Consider the following 19,631-nt stretch of genomic DNA (forward strand, 5'->3'; position numbering starts at 1 on the left):
GAAATCAACTGCAAATCACTTTTCATTAGAGTGACGATTTTTTACCGTGTAATAAAACAAAATAATTGTGATGTTAAAACAAAATTTTAAATATCTCGAGAACTACGCCATTTTAGCAAATTTTTGTTGTATTTTGATTTAAAATTGCGTTTAGAATCATATTCAAAAGGAAATTTGTATTTTTGACTGCAAACTGCAGATGAATTTATTTAAAGCTTCTTTATTATTCAACTACACCGAAAACGTTTCCTTTGCGTCTTTAAAGCGATAAGCATTAGATTGTTGATATTTTATAATGGGGAAACGCAAATAACTTTTAAAAAGGACATAATAACACGAATTAATTGTTTTTGTTAGAGAAAAATTCCAAATATCTCGACAACTGTCGCAATTCGACAGATTTTTGTTAAATGCATTTTGATTTAAAATGATACTTAAAATCATATTCTGTAATAAAATTACACTTGTGCATGTGAATGAATATGAAATTTAAAAACATGTATAATGTTATACAAACTTTTATACTGATAAATTCTCCATCATGCAATCATATTCAAAATGTTTCTTTTCTCTTTAGTTTTCTGTTGACGAAACATAAAAATTTGAAAAAATAGTTTTTTCCAATTTATATTTTTAACATACATTCGGAAGAAGCTCATATTTAGCATATGATCTGTGCATCCAATTACTATTTGAATTAGCAATGTTCCGAAAGAAAGGCGAAATTGTTAGCGGTCTAGTATAAATTTTTCGTGCGTTACCCTGTAGCTCGTTTTCAAATAGTTTTGTTGTATAAAATATGGTAATCGAACAATTTTTCTCGAAAATACTACATGTAAAAACTTTCACGCCCTTTTTAAAAAATGCTCTTGAGTCAAAATAATCTTATTTACTGTGGAAAATGTTTAGTCTTCCATGCCGGTGAAATGTGTAAAGTTTCATTAAAATCTAAGATGGTCGGTCACGATTTTAAAGATTTTCTTGCATGGAATTCCTCCATACTATCTGGATCCAATTGATTGCATATCGTCGCTGTTGTGCTATCTTATGACAAGCGCCATTTAGCACATTTCGAGAAAAAACGATTTTTAAAGTATGAGATTGAATATCTTGAAACTTATAAATGGTATAAACAATTCAAAGAAGACAATTGATGCTCCTATCTATTCTGTATTAATCTCTCAAATATTACGAAGATCGGTTGACTATGCTGCGAGTTTTTACTATAAATGAAAACGAAAGTCGCACTCACACGTGTCATAGCTGTGTATTGATGACAAAAATTGTATGGCGTGTCATAATCGTGCATGGAAAATTTTCCATAGAAAAAATCATCAATTATTAACTTTTATTCATATCTTTGGTTTCAGTTGGTCTATAAAACAATCGGTGAGATGCATTTTGAAGGAAATGAGTCAGGGAATCTAGAAGAAATAGCTATTTTTGGTTACAGTGTTGCCAAATATGCTATATTTCCAGTTTAAAACTTAAACTGCTTTTATCTAAAAATTCGTATATTTTTGTTTTGAAAATGATTATGCCATTGTGTTTCTCAGATAGTTTTACACATAAAAACATATTATGCATCAAGATAACTTTAGCCAATCCCCAGACACAGTCATTTGAAGCAAAAAATAAAAAAAATCTCAGCACGTTTCTCGCTATATCTCAGTAATCAAGCAGAGTATCATAATTCTGCAAACGCCACTTTGTAGAGATTTTTTAGACAAGGAATGTGACATATCTTGCTCAATTTACCCCAAAATGGCGTTTGTCATAAGATAGCACAACAGCGACGATATGGCTCTGAGAAAGTCATCTTGGCCAACGCACCAATTGACTGATACGTAGGCAAAACTGGCAAAAATTTTGGACACAACCCTAAAGAAACAGCTACCCCCAATTATTGTCACAGAGGCTCCAAGCAGCAAGCTTTTCAGTTATCCCCCTGAGCCGCTTTAACTGCTTACCATATCTGCGCTGTTCTTCGCGGTGGATTAATCAATCATTAACTGACCAGCAACAACCGGTAGAGACGACGGCGGCGCTTGGATGATGGAGATGTCCAACCGAAAGCATCTCGTGTGTCTTCTGCAGCGGCGACCGCCTAGCTTGTGCCACCGTGCACTTTGCGACGCTTCTTGACCAATTAGATATAAATAAGACCAGTGCCTTAACGAGCGTCTTAGTTCCAAACAGGCAATTGGGCAGGATCGTCGGTGTATCGTCGTGCGTTAATAGATATAGAATAAATTAGCATATCAGCATCCGCTCAGAAGTCAGCGGTTGCAGGTTTGCCGGCGAATTGGCAAATTGAAGGTGTGAAATACGATCTTCATCTCGAAGAAGTGAGACATTGTTCTCGGACGCCACTGTGCGGAACCTTACGAAAGTGTGATAACAGCAGGTGGTTATGCAATATTGGCCTTCGGCTGTGGACTGAAAGTGAATCTTTGCCTGTGAAATTCAAGAACTCGGAACTGATACCTGTGTGTCATGATGGTGAGTGGTGACAGATCGATATGGATATGGTTTTACTGTGGTTTCAGTTGCTTATTCGGAAACACATGGACGTTTGAAGGGCATTTTATCTCATGAGCGGTGAAATTGAATACGACTTGTGTATTGGATATCATTATTGGATTTCAAGAAACTTAATTTGTTGCAATAAAGAAGATGGAGTTGAGAAACCGGTGGATTGGTTCACATTCTGATTGAGATTGGCCTAGTAACGGGGTATAACTAGCACAAACTCGTATCGTTCTGATTAGCAACAGAATGGAAAGTTTCTGTCGCATTTTCGGCACATTTTATTGGGAGAATCGTTCAAAGAAAGTGTACGGTGTGAAACTCATTAGATCACAGTAGATAACAATGTAGTTAGTGTTTTAGTGTGTGACAAAACTGCGAGTTTTAATTGATAACCGAACTTAAGAATCCTATCAACGCATATCGTTCGAATATTCTACCATATTTGAGCAATAAAAAAAATATCAATCCACTTCACTTCTAGAACCGACAAAAGTAAAGTTTCGAAAATGAATTATACTAAATGTGTCACGTTTCACACCACATTGGATTGTCTAATTGGGATATTTGCTTATAGAACATAAAAAATATTTGTTCGACTATTTTGTTTTCAACAGTATAATAGCAGATTGATTATGACAATTACAACAAAATTTCGTATGAAATTCGAAAAAATTTAAACTGTGAAACTCCGTTCCAACTTTTCTCAAAAATTTCATCGCAAGGATTTGGTAAGAACTTTCAACCCCTGGTACTGTTTGGATTTTTTCTGCTCTCCAGTCCAGTTTTTCGTTAAAAAAAATTCCCACGTCCAAAAAAAAAACAAAGAAAGAACGCGCAAAAAAATTCAACTTTATTTAAAATTAAAAAGATTGTTTAATCTTACTGTTTTACTTTGACATCAGATCTCGACGGTTCATGAATTTTGAAATCATTGGGAAATGTTGGGTTTCTGAATTTTTTTTTCAAAAATATTTAAGGCGATGGGAGAATTTTTCCAAATTAGTTTTTTGCGGTTTTCGTTAGTTTTGACACTACATGTTTATGTTTCATGCTTTTTTTAGACACAATTCGTTGAAAACAATGTTTGATTTTCAACATTTCTTGAAAGTCTTCCCCCCCCCCCCCACGATTCTTTCTAATATTAAAAAATCAATATTCGAACGCAGCACCCTCTCAATGCACAGTGGTTCAGGAAGCGAATTTAGCGGGAAACAATTGCTTACACATTCATGTTTGGATTTAGAGATTTGGTTTCTTAGAAGCATTTATTATGCGTGACAAACTGCTTCTTTTGGTTCAGGGTAGTCCTTAAAATATCATAGTTATAGATATTATTTTAAATTCTAGTTGAGATAGAATGATACTACCTTCTGCGATATTCTAGAGCAATCAATTCTGAGCAACTTTTGATGCTAACTTTGTATCTCAAACAGTTTTCATTTTATGGTGAGTTCCATATCATAACTTAGGGTGTCTTTCAAAAAATCAGTTTTCTCCGTTCAGTTTAGTGTGATTTTTCTTATAAAAGTGCTCTTCTGTGTACTTTCAAACCATGATTGGGGGCATAATTTTCTGAAAGAAGAGAGATTTTATCTTGCCTGGTTCAAAAATTATACATAATTTTCACTCAAAACTACACCCTTTTCAAATGCCGATACCTCAAAAGGGATTTGGTTGCATAGGAAAGGTTGTACTTTTGTCTGCATCATATTTTTTATTTTTCTCAAATAAATTAAATTTGAGTAAAAGCATTTTTGCATATAATCCTACAGCGTTAACATTAAAAAAAATATTTAGTTTGCGCAGTTTCTCTAAGTCTTGCCAAAACTTTTCAAGGTTCCCATACATTGACACACTTTTCTAATCTTCAATTCACGAGCATTTTCGTAATTCGGGGGGCTAACCCCGGGGGTACCTAGCGTCCAACAGGGGACTAACACACATTTCACACGTCGTTTCCTTATCTTTCGTTTTAGTGTTATGGTGTCTTTGGCTAAGTTGTTGTGTGACATCTAGCACTTTATTTGATTATTTCATATTAGTTCAAAATTCAGTCGTTAGAGCAGCGCTATTACCAACATTTTAATGGAATGAGATAGAAAAATGGTGTCTACGGCAAAATTGTATGTCAGATAATTATAAGTATCCTTCTGAAGACACTAACTTCTCTATCTCTAAACATACAGGACCTACAAAGTTTGCATCTTCAGAAGATATGTTTAAAATAAAAGGACCTACAACTTTCTCGAAGACACCACATTTCTATCTAGCTTTACTAAAAAGTTGATAACAGCGCCGCCCTACAGACTGAATACCGAACTAGTGTGATTCAACCAAATAAAGCGTTAAGTGCCATACAGCAACTTTTCCGGAGATACCATAACTTTTCAACGAAAGATAATAATTGATTCTATGTTTTTCAACTTTCAGACAACAATGTACCGTTTTTCCCTTAATCCCTTATTGCTCGGCGAACTTTCGATGTAGAGACATGACACTTCACTTCACTAGAATTTTCGAAAAAATATGCTCAATAATATACATTTAAATGAGAAATAAAGGATTTGCAACTCTGTCTTCTTGATATGTGGTATTTGCTCTTATCTCATATTATAAGGGAAATCTTCAATAAACAGACTTGTAGTACTTTGAGAATTTACTGAATGTATTGTCCAGCCTGATTTTTTTCTTGTTCGTTTTCTGTCGTGGTCCGTGTTCAACGAGTAACGACTCCGGAATTTCTTATTAAAGGAAATTATGAAACTTGGTTTTGTTCTTTTGTCTAAGGTTATGTGAAGTATGTTCGATTCGGAAATAAAATTTGAGGACAAGTAAACCTCTGCATCTATAAATTCTGATGAAATGAATCTACCCCAAAAGATAACAAACAAGGATCCAAAACTCAAAGAGCGTTTTTCTCTTTCAATCATCTTTCTTTTAATATTGATAAGGACAAATACGATTCTCAACCCAAAGTTGCAATAAAATCCGTCGTTTATTACAGTTACTCGAACTGTCTACTTTAGTTCATTCAAATATAAAGCTTTGAATTTAAGCCAATTGTATTTTACTAGGAAGGATAGGATCAGGAAGAAGGGTCATTCTAGTTTACATTAGCTATCTCCTATAGCGAGAAAAGAAATGAAAAAGGCCTGATAAAATCCGTTATTACATTAATCAACATCTTGAAAAGGTATAAGATTATCGAATAAATTTTGTCAACACCTTTCCACACCTCCTTTTTCGCCCAAGAACAGGAGGAATCTGAACATATATTTTTTCTGCTGAGAATGGGACTTTTGTAAACAGTGAAATTTATCTGAATTTACTGTTCATTTAAACCCAACATTTTCTTGTAAGTCCTTGTTAATCCCCATCATCAACACAGCTTGTGGGCACAATCTTATTCCTCTAACACGCGATGGTGAGAACGTGCGAGTAGAAAAACATACATCGTGGAACTTTGGAGCGCAAGGGGAGGATTTCGGGGGTTCAAACCCCTCCCATTAGAATTTTGGATTACTTTTAAAAATTGAGATATCGTTTTCTAGAAAAGTTTCACCGCAGGTGATCTCTGCATCGCAGTGTCTAAGAATCAGGGATTGTAATTGTCTCTCACTCACGCGAGAAGTAGCTTATCCGATGTCCAACTTTTCCGAGATAAGATGAGTCGCAAAATTCTCCGTCTCCACAAATAGCGTGAGAATGATTTTCCGGATAAAATTTATTTGACTTTTTCCTTCTCACCGGAGAAGGTGATAAAATTTTAATTTCGTGGAAATCAATAAAAACTTCAAAAAATATACTTAATTACAAAGAAAAGCGGCCAAGAAGTATGATAGGCTTGTTTTATAGTGTTTTGAAATAACGACAGCAAAGCAGGGAACACAAAAAGGATACCGTGATAAACTCACTCACTCATTCTCCGGCTGTTTTATTTATCCGGAGAAATAACACGTTGTAATTATCCGGAGAAGTTGTGTGAGTGCCAATAACTTTTCGTGTGAAAATGTGAGTTTTTATTGTCGCAGTAGCAAACTATCCGGGCGTATTTACTCATATGAGCGATAAATGCAATGCCTGCTAAGAATTCAATGGCTCACGAAAACGGGCATCGTATCGGGAGAAATTCCGCCACCGAGAAACTCTCAGCACCAGCTAGTAGCTAGTAGATATATACGCCACGAAGCATAAAAAAATTCCTGCGGTTGGTACAAGTTGTAGATCAGCTATACCACGAAGGTGGAAGAACAAGAGCCCAATCTCTCCTGAAGTAATATCTAACGGTGGCCTCGGAAGAATGAAGATTGGGAGGAATAAGAGGTTTAGGTTTGGTCGGTAGGTTTACTACAAACTACTACAGTAAGAATCCTACTTTACCATGAGCCACCAGGCGGTGGTGTCTGATCAAGATTCTTTCTCGATCAAAGACATTTTCCCAATTTGTTGAACCGAGCCGGCACAAGACTCATTCTTCCCTACCTCGGAAAAAATCCTCAACGTTTGAGAATTTCTATACCTTCTTTTTTAAGGGGTTACATGCCTTTTTGTGCCAAAAATTTCAAGAAAGTTTGAATTTACGTAAAGGCATGAAGCAATGATTTCATTACATCAAACTTTTAGTATTTTGGTAATACATTTTTCAGTGAAATAAACAAGTATAAGTTTATGAAAATATTTTGATAATTGGTGGAGTTATGGCTTTTCCCCGAAATCCTTTTTTTTAAGAGGTTTGCGGTAATCACGGTTGAAGATCAAAAGTTCAACTAAAATCCCAAAACTCAAAAAAATGCATTAGTATATGAGTATTCCTCGTACCTTAACGATTAGTCGAAATAATAATAAATTTTTCCTAACTTATTCGTACAAAACCAACTAACAGTTCGCGCTGGCTCATCTGAATCCGATCGAATCCGTACTGCTCCGGATTCTGGATCTACTGGAAGCGAAAGAGGTTCCGGAAATCTTCCTGAAACCGGCGGAAACGGATACGGCTATTGACTATTTGACCGTCGTGATTATCAACAAATACACGGTACTACAAAATAAAAATAATTGAATGTACTTTTAAAGTGATAAACTAAAGGTTGTAGGTCTATTCAAATACTACACAAGACCGCGTTTGATCAATTTTATATACCCTCAAAATCTTGATTTATAGCAAAAAACGATTTTTTGGAATTTTCGGCGCTAAAATTTTTTTGCGCGGTCAATTTTCAACCGATTTTAAACTTTTTGAGCAATTTGGAAAGAAGAATAAATGACCTTTCTAACGATATGCTATGTTATGTTCTTTTGTTACAAGTACTATTCGGTTTTGGGACAACAATATGAAAAATAACATTATTTTGCCATTTCTTCATTTAAAATATGAAAATTACTCAACATTTTTATTAGGAAACGTCTTTGTTTTAATAAAAATTTAAGGAGAACATTTAATTCCGTATCCGATGACCTATTTATGAACAAAATCGGTTGAAAGATGGCAGTTATTAATTTTTTCTAAATTAGAAACTTGCTCGCTTGAACTTTTAAGGGGTCAGTCTCATATAAAATTTTCAAAAGCACTATTTATTTTGCTTGATTTCGTGCACATTCAAAAGTATGTGTGTGAACTTTGAACTTGAAATTGGATTAAATAACGGAAGATATAATTGTTGCCTCTTATAGTGCGAAACAATACCCAAAGAGTTCATGCGAGCAGGTTTCTAATTTGGAAAAAAAAATAATATCTCAGCCACTTTTCAACCGATTTTGAAAATAAATGTCATTGGATGCGGAAATAAATTTTCTTCTTAAATTTTTATTAAAACAAAGAGGTTTCCTAATAAAAATGTTGAGTAATTTTTATATTTTTGATGTAAAAATAGCAAAATAATGGTAACTTTCATATTGTTAACCCAAAACTGCATAGTACTTTTAACAAAAGTACATAACGTAGCATACCGTTGGAAAGGTAATTTCTTCATTTCAAAACACTCAAAAAATTTAAAATCGAGTGAAAAAGGACGGCGCAAAAAATTTTTGTGCCGAAAGTTCCGAAAAATCGTTTTTTGCTAATAAAGGGTATACAACGTTTTTCATACATTGTTTTGTGTTGCATTTGATGAGATCTACAATCTATACAAGGTCTCTTGAAAATTACAAAATCACTGTAGCACCGTGTTATCTAACGTATAGCAACGACACCATATTCAACCTCTATTGAAGCTCCTTTGACGATTTGACGAATGGTACTGAAAATGCATTATAATTTTCAAGTTTATGTTGTAGTTTGGCCTCACTGTTGATTCTTTTCTGTGTGCTGGATGCAGAAAGATTGCTTTGATTATGGTAGTGTATCTGCGATAAAATGTACCACCGTATTTCTGAATCACTAACTCTATCCTAGCGTTACACGAGTGCTTTTGTAGTGAAGTTATCAGAAATGAATTCTTCTACTAAACTATGCTTGTATCAGTACAATGCCTAATATATTTCTGGCAGAATAACGAGATATGAGACGGTAATTGTCTGCTCATCCGTTGTTGTTTTGCTAAGCGCCGTTGCGTCCTGTTTCGATTCGCTATGTGAATGTGGCGAATAAGTGGATATTTCAATTTAATAAAAAGTTTGATATAGCCAAAAGCTATGTGGAGGTCTAATGAAGAATATAACTTGAATTAATTTTTGCACGCATTTTTAGTCAAATAGATAGTCATTTTCTCATATGCTTGATTCGAAACCAAGGGGTGCGAAATAGGGCCACAATTCAGTCTACTGCCGTAATAGGCTCATTACCCTATATTCCATTTCTCAATTTTTTTTCTTGACGCAAAACAATCGTGAATGATTTATGCACTAAAAGTTTGAATCTGTAGTTTAACACCACGATTCTTCCATCAATGTACTCAAAACTAATTTTTTAAAACCGAAACTGAGTCAGATTCCAACCGCAATCGCCTTCAGTTCATAAATTTTGACAGCAGTTGGGATTTTAACCCAACTCAGTCTTGAGCAAAACACACGTTAGTAATCGCTACTTGCGCGCCGCTAGTTTATTCGTCTCACTGACTTAGTGATTACTGGTTCGATGAGTACGTGCGTGCTGCCGATAGCTCCCATTGTGCCCTATGGCAAAGATTTAATATAAAATCAACTGTCGATTGTGAGTAAATGTTTTTTTTAGGTTTTGGTAAAGTTGGTATCCTTAAATGACTTCTTAAATACCATTTTTCATTTTCACTTTCGAAAATTTCTCACCGCGATGTCTAGGAAACCTGGCAGAGTACTTGAATTGTACGCAAACCCGACGAATTATAGACACGAATTTTCTTCCGTATTTACTGACAATAATCAAATACTAACAAATTATACAATAATACAAAATGCAAACAAAATTTAAATGTAACGTATGTTTATGAAAAACAATCTCCTCCAGAACTTTGTTATTGAATTGAATCGTGAAGAAGGCACTTCTGCATTAGATGGATAATAAATTTCATATGGCATCAATAAAATAAAATGGAAAATTCTCACCGAGAACACGAACAGCAACAACCTTGTACAATGTGAATGGCTCAAATTACGGTCGAATGCTTGCCCAGATTTTCGATCTGGACCACCTTGCCGATGTTTGTGCTAGGAAGACCGCTTCAGAACAGGTTAGTCAGATGTTCAATCTGGTTCTGTATCCTAGGACTGTGATTTTCCTTAGTGAGCCTTATTAGGCATCTGTTTTCTTCCGTCAATTTACATATCATTTTTCTTTTGTCCTGGTTATCTCAACTCTTTAGTATTCTGATAGCTTTGAAAGTACAAATGGGACGCACTCTTACAAATGTTTGGATTCTGGAGAAAAACTGACAGGAGCACGTTTATGGCACCCCTATCCCATTTGTATTGAACTGACATAAGTCAACATCTCAGCGGGCACACTAATTATGGGCCCCACTGACAGTGCAAATTGTTCTGCTCATGTTGCTCGATTTTCACTAGTCAGATACCGTACGGCATGACTCAATTTTTTGACATTTGTTAAAAAGTGAAAAGATTGGACAGCTAATTGAAGAAATGTTTTGTTTTGGACATGTACGTGAATAACAAAAACTTTATACCATGGAGCACCAACAAATTAAACGAACTTGACTATCACAAAATTGTGCCGAATGAAATTGAATTTGTTTATTGTGGATCGACCCTAACGCGACGTTTTAGATGTTGGCTTTGAAATCATGGCGGCGTAGCAGATACCTGGACAGGAGCGAAAAATATTAGCGCGCGTCGCGTATGACAACTACGATCTGCAACTACGTTGTAAACGAGAGTGTGACCGAAAACGAAACCGATTTCTGGATTACTGGGTTTGCTAACAAAATTATTATTGTTGGTCCGACAGTCTCTTTACACCCTTAAAAGTCAACTGTTTGATATGAAATCAGGTATCTGCTACGCAAGTAATCGAGTTATTGAAGACTGTTCTCGACGATTGTGTTATTTCCCGTTTATATGAAAATCATGCGATCTGACGCTCCCCGCCAATTTTTCGGAGCTAAAGTCAAGTTGTCGGTACACTCGAGCAAAGTCGATCATCACAATTGCAAAAAGTAGAAATCATATTTTGATAATAGCATCAAATTGAAATCTTATTTTGCTATCAGTTCTAGATTTTTTAAACATGACGTCAAATTTTGATCTCATTTTGCTGTCCTTGTTTCTTAGAAGAATTTTCTATGTTTTTATTTCTTTGGTGAATCATCAAAGTGAATACATATATTGTATTTATAAAAAAAAATTCAACATCTAAATGAGCTTTCAATTTACTCTCATTAACAGCAGAATTAGTTTTCTGTTTGATGTCACAGGACAATACTGCCTCTCTCCATTTTTATCTTTTAACCGTTAAAACGACAACAACCTGAGTAATCATTTGCCGAACATCACAACATCAAGTTTAGTTTTCAATTTTTTGTCCGACTCTGCTCGGGTATGCCGACAAGCCCGACACTGTCCATGTTTTGGAAGCCCACATTATGCGTGCTATCTGCGAAATACGAGAAGACTTGCAAGAAAAAGACCGACCCACAGTGGGACGAGCCCGTACTTAAGTCCATATATGAAGGTTATGCGATATTCTCACTAGTATTTTTCTCGTATCAGCTGAGCCATCAGAGACATGTTCGCAAGATTTTAGGTGATTTGAATGCAAAATGAATTTTTGACAGCTTTTTGAAGGGCACAACTCAAGTGTTTTTTGCATTATTTGAACATAGGAACTATATACGGTTATTCTCGTTTTTCGAAGAAACGGTTGATTTTATGAATTGCATTACTTCACCAAAATTATCCGTGTGATTAAATTACATCGTAAAATCGCCAAAAATAAGTCACTGGTTGGTTTAGTTAGTGTTTAGATACTGTTTGTCATGAATTTTTATTGAATTCGAACTTCTAAAGCGATAACAACAACGACGCCCGTGAATGCCCGCGATCACACTATGCTCATTCGAAAGCTTTTCATTTTCTCTTTAAAATGAGCCTATGTTAGTTTTGCGAAAACTTGCGATAAGCAGTCAAAATTTGAAAAAAACTGTGAATGGAGACGCATGATTATTACTGATATTTAATTTGAATATTCATTTTATGACTAGAATAATGACACTAATTTATGCACAACATTCAAATAGCATTTAGAGCATGATCTACAAGGGTTTTACTAGTGATCAAGAGTAAGGAGCCGAGTGGGAAGTATGGTTTTTAAGTGGTAAAGGAATAAAGAATGTTTAAAATTCAGTAAATATTTTCAACCATCTGAAATGTGTCATAAAATGTTTCATGAACTATTTTTGCTAACTTACGCAATAACTGTCAAATTGAGTGAACACAGTTGAGTTCTAGTCATTTGGTGAGACTATTTTTTCCGAGTTTGCATAGCACTGATATAGCTTAATGGTATGTGATTTCCAAATAAAATAAGACCATTTTTAAATAAACCATATAAAGCGAAAAAAGGATTTTGGATTTATTTTAATTTAAGATATGAAATAAGTAATCTAAGCAACTTAAAACACACCTGCGAAAACAAAATCGTTAACCATCTTGTTGATTAGTGAATGTAAATCAATCTTCCACTAAGACGCTCAAAATGTTTGTTTTGAAAATGAAAAAAATGTAGTTTTTATACCAAGTAACCCACTAATGAATTAAACGTTCCAAAATTAAACAATCACATCTTATTTGATCCTTAAAAATAATATAGTCATTTCTAAAGCCCCATAATGAGATGTCAATCAATTCGTTTCAATACGGAAAATAAATTTCAAAATTACAATTGAAAGAAATTTTTACAAAAGTCAAAATATTTACTTTTGAGCCACTCTAATAAATGGTAAAGTTAATTTCTATTTTCTATACCCAACATAGGAATTCAGCGTACAAAAATGCCTTTAAAATTTTTTTGAACCTTCACAACAAATTTTTATTTGAGCCACCCTAATGTATAATGAATTTTTTTTACAAATGTTAATATCAAAAACGATTTAGCACACGAAAATTAATATACACAAATTTTAAGAAAGATTTAGAAAAAAAAAATTTTTTTTGAGACGCCCTGATGAATAGTAAATGTTCATTTTTGAAATGTTTTAATATCGAAAACGAATCGTACCAAAATTACATAAAAACGTCATATATGAACCGATACGAAAAAGTTTGTACTTTAGTCCACCTTTTGTTCTAATTCGTGCCACTGTGCGACCGCCTGAATTTCGTATAGCGAAGCCTTGCAATCATATATGGTCAATAATACCATGAATCAATATTTTGAAAAACCACGGCGAATTCCGTTCATTCGGATAAAATATCACTTTGCTTTGACTATAATTTACATTCGAATGCTTTGTCAAAAGAACTCAATGTTTCGTCTTTGCGTACGGCATATCAAAGATGACCCTTGTTCACGTGTGTTCGTTCTGTCTGCCATAAGTTATATTGAAAATATGTCGTTACCATTCCATTATCACTACCATATTTCATATTTTTTTTTGGAAATATGTTTTCAGTTTCTTGCCACGAGTCTCACGTGATTAAGCTCTATTTCCCATACACAATATTGGAGATAAAAGAGCTATGGTTTGACCTTCCCATTTAAGTGAGCGATTAGTGCTACCTGCAATACATCGGTAGTTCGTTGCTTTTCGCAGGCTTCCAGTTGACAATGTAACCCATGTCGGAATAAGCTTTGAATTTCACGTTCAAAGTTCATTTTCGTGTTGTGAAGTTAATGCCACTCGATTTAAGCCCATCAACACGCAATTCGGTAGATAATAATAAGCTGGGAATGCTATTGCCTCATTGAAAATGGCTATGGCGAATTGGACGAACCGAAAGGGAAGAAATTTTACGAACGGAATGTGTAGGGTGTACAAATAACCAACAACATTCATCACCTGTCGAAATCTTTGCATTTCAAGTGTTTAACACATGTCAATGTCAGTTGCAATTAAAGTTCAACATGTCTATACTAATCGTATAATCATTTTTGGCATGGTAACCCGTCGTCATAATTTTTCTCCACCCCCACATTGCGCGCTGCCACAAAAAACGTACAGAATGGAAGATTAATTATATTATTTTTTGTATTCATTTTGGTAGACCGATTGGGTTTGGAAGCTTACTCTTATTTAGAAGCTACCTGTTAGCTTCCTACACATATTCTGCTAGAAGGCATGCAATAATGCAATACCATTGGAAGGTACGATTTTTGGTGCAGATCACCAGATAAGGAATATTTGATTCGAAGTGCGAAGGGGAACCACCCAATTTTATTAAATTTACGCTCAAGCTATTTTCACACATGATGACAACATAAAATGCTCTAATTTATTTGAGTAAACAGTGATGAGATGCTGTTTTCCTCTTATCAGTTGTTATTTCTCTCATTTCCGGGTGACCCTGACCATTCGAATTCACTCGCTAAATCGAGCTTTAGTTCCTGTTTGACAGGTTTGTGTATCCTAAATACATCAGCCAAAGCTTGCATTGGCTATTCTACTGCAAGTTGCTTGATGTAATCCATGCATGTATAAAACCAAATTCTCTCGAAACTGGTTCGGCAATAAAAGTGTAAACAAAGCTGAAAAAAGGTGAACAATGAATTAGCTATGCAAGTTGTTCCATTCAAAAAATGCATATTAGGTGAGGTGAGGTTACTTAATTCGTTTTAAGTTCGTAAATCCTCTTGCTCAGATAGCGCGTTGTTTGTCCAGGCCATTAGCCCGACCAGCCGTGACGACCTTCAATGTCGTGTTCGTAAATAGTAGTTTGCTAAAAAAATGACTTTATGTTTGATGCGGCAATCTAGCTGTGCTCTATTATATGAACTGCGATGATGCTGTGAGTACTTTTTCCGTTAATATTTACTTTTTCGTTTTGCACTTGTAGAGATGTGCGGCACTGATCGTTTTGGCACTGGCTGTCATAGCTCAAGCTGAGGATTTCAACGGATACTTCTATCCTAAGCCAAGCTGCTCCTTTCAACCTGGTCAGACCGTGTATGTAACGCAAACCGAAACCGATTACCAGGTCTATACGGAAACTGTTCAAGGCAATATCCAACGCGATGAACAAATCGTCACACAAACCTCGTCAATCTACATCACATCAGCGTACACACAAACTGTGCCGGTATATCAAACCGTCACTGAAACGAACACTTACTCCATAACAGTTCCTGCAGGACGACCCCAAACCATATACAGTACAATTACACTGCCACCAATTGTATCCACCTACGTGTCGACTCAGATACAGGCTACCCCTGTTTATCAAACCATTCGAGATGTCAGCACTGTGACACTGCCACCACAAGTTATACCTGCTCAAACTGTCTACAGCACTGTTTCCCTGCCAGCAGTCACTAGAACATCAACTGTCGTGCAAACTTCAACTATTCCCGTTGTTCAAACTGTTCGTGATATTAGAACTGTTACTGCTCCTGCTGTTACGATACCGCCACAAATCATCTATTCCACAGTCCAACAACCTGCGCAATACATCACTAGTACCGCTTACATAACCACTACTAAACCAGTCGTACAAACAGTGCGTGATGTTGTGACAGCTCCACCAGTTACTCTACCAGGCAGAATCTCTTACCAAACCATTACTCAACCGGCGCAAACTGTTGTGTCTACCGTCGTCAGCGCAACCGCCACCCCAGTATACAGAACCATCACCAATACACAAACCATCACGCGTCCAGCGCCACCAGCTCAGTACCAAACCATCTATTCCACAGTGACCATACAAGGCCAGCCTCATACGCAGAATAATATTGCTACCACAACGCTCCATGACGTGCAGTACATTACCAAGACCGTGACCAATACTATTCCGGGTATACAACACGACGCGCAAACCGTCTACTCCACGATAACACTGCCGGCAGTCACGAAAACGTTCTGTGGTCCAGAGAACACCTACCTACCCGCCGCCGAGGATGGATTCGGTGGATTCGCAAGAGGATTCAGTCACCGATTTAATCGACTATTTTAAAAACCCATTTCATACAGACAAAGCAGAGTGATTAAAATACTCAGAAGCGCAGCCAGTGCCACTAGATTAGGGCTCGTTCAATTAATTTTAAATAAATGTGCACCTTTACGGTGGTGATCTACTCAACGCAAAGCTTCATTCCTAAAAAATCACTTCCAGAGTTTTAGGTCCGTCAATTCAGGTGGTCTGATTGTGCTGCTTGTCCTGGTCATTAAATCGCTCATTTTTTATTATGTATACAGAAGTTTGCTGAAACTTGACTATGAGTTGCTAATATCCCTTTTTTATGCATGCCGATGATGCTGTGAGTACTTTTACATTAAATGTTTACTTTCTCGTTTCGCACTTGTAGAGATGTGCGGCACTGATCGTGTTGGCTTTGGCTGCCGTAGCTCGAGCAGAGGATTTCAACGGATATTTCTATCCAAAGCCTAGCTGCTCTTTTCAAGCGGATCAAACGGTTTATGTCACGCAGACTCAAACAGAATACCAAGTCTACACGGAAACTGCCCAAGGCCAGATCCAGTACGATGAACAAACCATTACACAATACTCTTCAATCTACATCACATCGGAATATACACAAACTGTACCAGTGTACGAAACGGAGACCCGGACAAACACCTATACCGTCACGGCGCCTGCCGGACCTCCTCAAACCATCTACAATACAATAACGCAGCCACCGATCGTATCAACCTACGTGTCTACACAAATACAGGCAACTCCAGTCTACACGACCATACGGGACGTCACAACAGTTACCCTGCCACCGCGAGTACTTCCCGCGCAAACCGTTTACAATACAGTTTCTCTACCAGCGGTTACCAGAACCACCACTATCGTTCAAACTGCAACCGTTCCGGTTATTCAAACTGTTCAAGACGTTAGAACTGTTACTGCACCTCCAGTTACCCTACCTCCACAAGTCATCTACTCCACGGTACAACTGCCAGCACAATACATCACCACAACATCCTACTACACAACCACCACTCCAGTCATCCAAACGGTCCACGACACAATTACCGCTCCGCCAGTATCGCTACCAGGTCAAACTATCTACCAAACCATTACTCAACCAGCGCAGACTGTAGTGTCCACAATAATCAGCGCCACGCCAACACAAGTATACAAAACTATTACCAATACCCAAACCATATCTCTACCAGCGCCACCGGCGCAGTACACGACCATCTATACTACCGTTACACTTCCGGGTCAGGATTATACACAGAACAACATCGCTACCACAACGTTGTATGACGTCCAGTACATCACAGAAACCGTAACCAACACCATTCCTGGAATCCAATACGACGCTCAAACCATCTACACCACAGTAACGCTGCCAGAAGTCACACAGACCTTCTGTGGTCCACAAAACACCTACTTGCCGGCCGCCGATGGTAGCAACGGTGGATTCAGTGGGTTCGCTAGGGGTTTCAGTCAGCGATTTAATCGGCTCTTCTGAGCATTCAGTCGGCATGGACCGAGTTTTAAAGACAATACTCATAAACGCTGCCAGCACCAGTAGACAACGGCTCGTTTCATTAAGTGTAAATAAATGCGCACCTATGCGGTGATGATCTACTGAAGGCATAGTTTTATTCAAAAATCACTTCCATAGGAGACGATACATGAAGTCGAAAGCAGACCTAAACGTATACAACAATGAATGTAATTTTATTAGTTAATTCTCAGGGTAGACGAAAGACGTAGTTTTACTACTAAATGTACACATTGTTTAATTTATTCGGATACACTTTCAAAATATAATAAAAAATGTTGCAGAAACATATTTAATTTTCGAATCAAAGTACTATTTATAGCGAGTTTTGATTTACTTGGCCACCTTCAACTGTAGTTCGATACCTTTTTATAATAGAAGACTTTATTACTACCCCATTTCGATACTATGTACACTAGTGGTTTTCAACCGGGGGCGAATTCAACCCTAGGGGTAAATTAGTCCATTGCACAGTGGTTCGAATTCACAATTTAGGAAGACAAAAATGTTTGTAGCAAAACCATATATTTTAGAGCTATAAGGTCTTCAAAACAAATAATCAGTATCAAATAGGCCATCTCCAGATGTAGATGGTATTAGGGTGACTCTTCCCGATCAAAAAAATGCGGACGAGCACGGTGAGGCGATTTAAACAGTTTGACGTTTGACTCAACTCGCCTGTGCTAATTGCCCCTAGGAACAAATGCAATTTGCGAATGCAATTTAAAGGCAATTTCAACACTTCGTCAAATTTTCTGGCGGCTGAAATAGACTTGTGTTTTTCAAACATGGCGGTTCATGTTTGGCTTAAGCTTAAAATTGTTTTTTAAACAATTGGCGTGTTCTCGCTTGTATTTTGTTTGTCTAGTGCACTTTACTTAGCCAACGCATGTGGGAAATTGTGGAATCGTGTGTAATTATAGTGAAACAAGATCTCTGACCTAAAGTGTTAAAGAAAGTCAGATTGTGGTAAGTGTTGATGTGCAATACCAATTTCACCATGGATTCTTCCTGTAGTTTGGTGGTGATTACCTAGTGTACTGATATGTTTATTGTTACCGTTGTGGCACAACTCTCATGGTAACCGTATTTGAATTGACCGTTATTTTGTATTATTGTTGCTTGTTTGTTTAGAGTTTAAGGAATGATATTTAAAAAAGGTTTAAATAAATATATTGAATAGACAAATACGTTAAAAAGAGCTTAGCTTAGGTTAAAAATAATTAATAAATAATAGATACACTCCAAGACAGATTAAAATTAGTAATTTCAAGAACAAAATTTGTTATATCCTACACATCACACTGCACACTACTCTGATGCTGCTACCAAAAGAGATTATTGTCGCGAGGATAAAAAAAAGGGAAATCAAAAGAGAGGAAAAGAGAAAAGAGGTTAAGCTACTGGGTCGAGGGAAAGTAAAAAGGCTTTCACATTTGAGACGTCAAGTAAACCACACGATAAAGTTTAAAGTGTTCAATAGTGATCCCGAGAAGAGAATAGTTTGTGCCTATAGGTATCCCGAATCAGGACCCGCAGTTTTTAGCTACAACGAAGCCGCAGTATACCGCTGTAACCATGTGCAAGCGGTTAAATGACCGTGGCTGAGGTTTCCCAATATCCACGGACAGAGACGCTACGATTCCACCCGCCTGTCCGCAGAGGTATCGTTGGAGCGTTTGCACAATAGCACACAGTGCGCTACCCGAAGGTCCCCGCACGTGGCAAGAACGATCGGAGAAATCGTCACCATTCGCAAGCACATCGCCGGTGCATCGTTTGAGACCAGCAAAACACGGGCAGCAGTTTGCTGATCATCATCGCCAGCATCGTCCGCCGAAGCGTCGGCAGTATCGGCGTCCGCATTCGGACAGCCAATCTCGAGAGCAGGAACCGTGACTGCATCGGCGTCACCTACAAACACGTCGGCAGCATCAGCATCGTCCGTCTAATCGCCAGCAGAAGCAGCAGCAGCATCAGCATCCCGTCACCCGCCGGCCGGCACACCACACACGACACACACCCATTGTAAGTTAGTTTAATTAATAAAAATCTG

The 19,631-nt window shown here is 37.0% G+C and overlaps 1 protein-coding gene across 3 annotated transcripts; it reads left to right on the forward strand.

Annotated features, from left to right (window-relative positions):
- Window positions 1-2,174: 2,174 nt before the first annotated feature.
- Window positions 2,175-17,663, forward strand: LOC131689509 (uncharacterized). 3 transcript variants are annotated; one of them, XM_058974648.1, is made up of 2 exons: window positions 2,175-2,502; window positions 16,418-17,663. In XM_058974648.1, the coding sequence occupies exons 1-2, from the start codon at window positions 2,497-2,499 to the stop codon at window positions 17,537-17,539; spliced, it is 1,128 nt and encodes a 375-aa protein (XP_058830631.1). In that variant the 5' UTR covers window positions 2,175-2,496; the 3' UTR covers window positions 17,540-17,663. The 3 variants fall into 3 exon arrangements, with proteins under 3 accessions (XP_058830631.1, XP_058830632.1, XP_058830630.1); XM_058974649.1 differs by lacking the exon at window positions 16,418-17,663 and adding an exon at window positions 14,953-16,191 and having other exon boundaries at window positions 2,176-2,502; XM_058974647.1 differs by lacking the exons at window positions 2,175-2,502; window positions 16,418-17,663 and adding exons at window positions 10,012-10,175; window positions 14,953-16,191.
- Window positions 17,664-19,631: the final 1,968 nt, after the last annotated feature.

Source organism: Topomyia yanbarensis, chromosome 3, assembly GCF_030247195.1.
Source record: "Topomyia yanbarensis strain Yona2022 chromosome 3, ASM3024719v1, whole genome shotgun sequence".
NCBI classification, from domain to species: domain Eukaryota; kingdom Metazoa; phylum Arthropoda; class Insecta; order Diptera; family Culicidae; genus Topomyia; species Topomyia yanbarensis.

What these genes read in the sequence shown, in the direction of transcription:
- LOC131689509 (XM_058974647.1), top strand. Translation starts at nt 10,107, where the DNA reads ATGCTTGCCCAGATTTTCGATCTGGACCACCTTGCCGATGTTTGTGCT. An exon ending in GGAAGACCGCTTCAGAACAG is followed by an intron (nt 10,176 to 14,952) that starts GTTAGTCAGATG and finishes TTGCACTTGTAG; the next exon opens with AGATGTGCGGCACTGATCGT.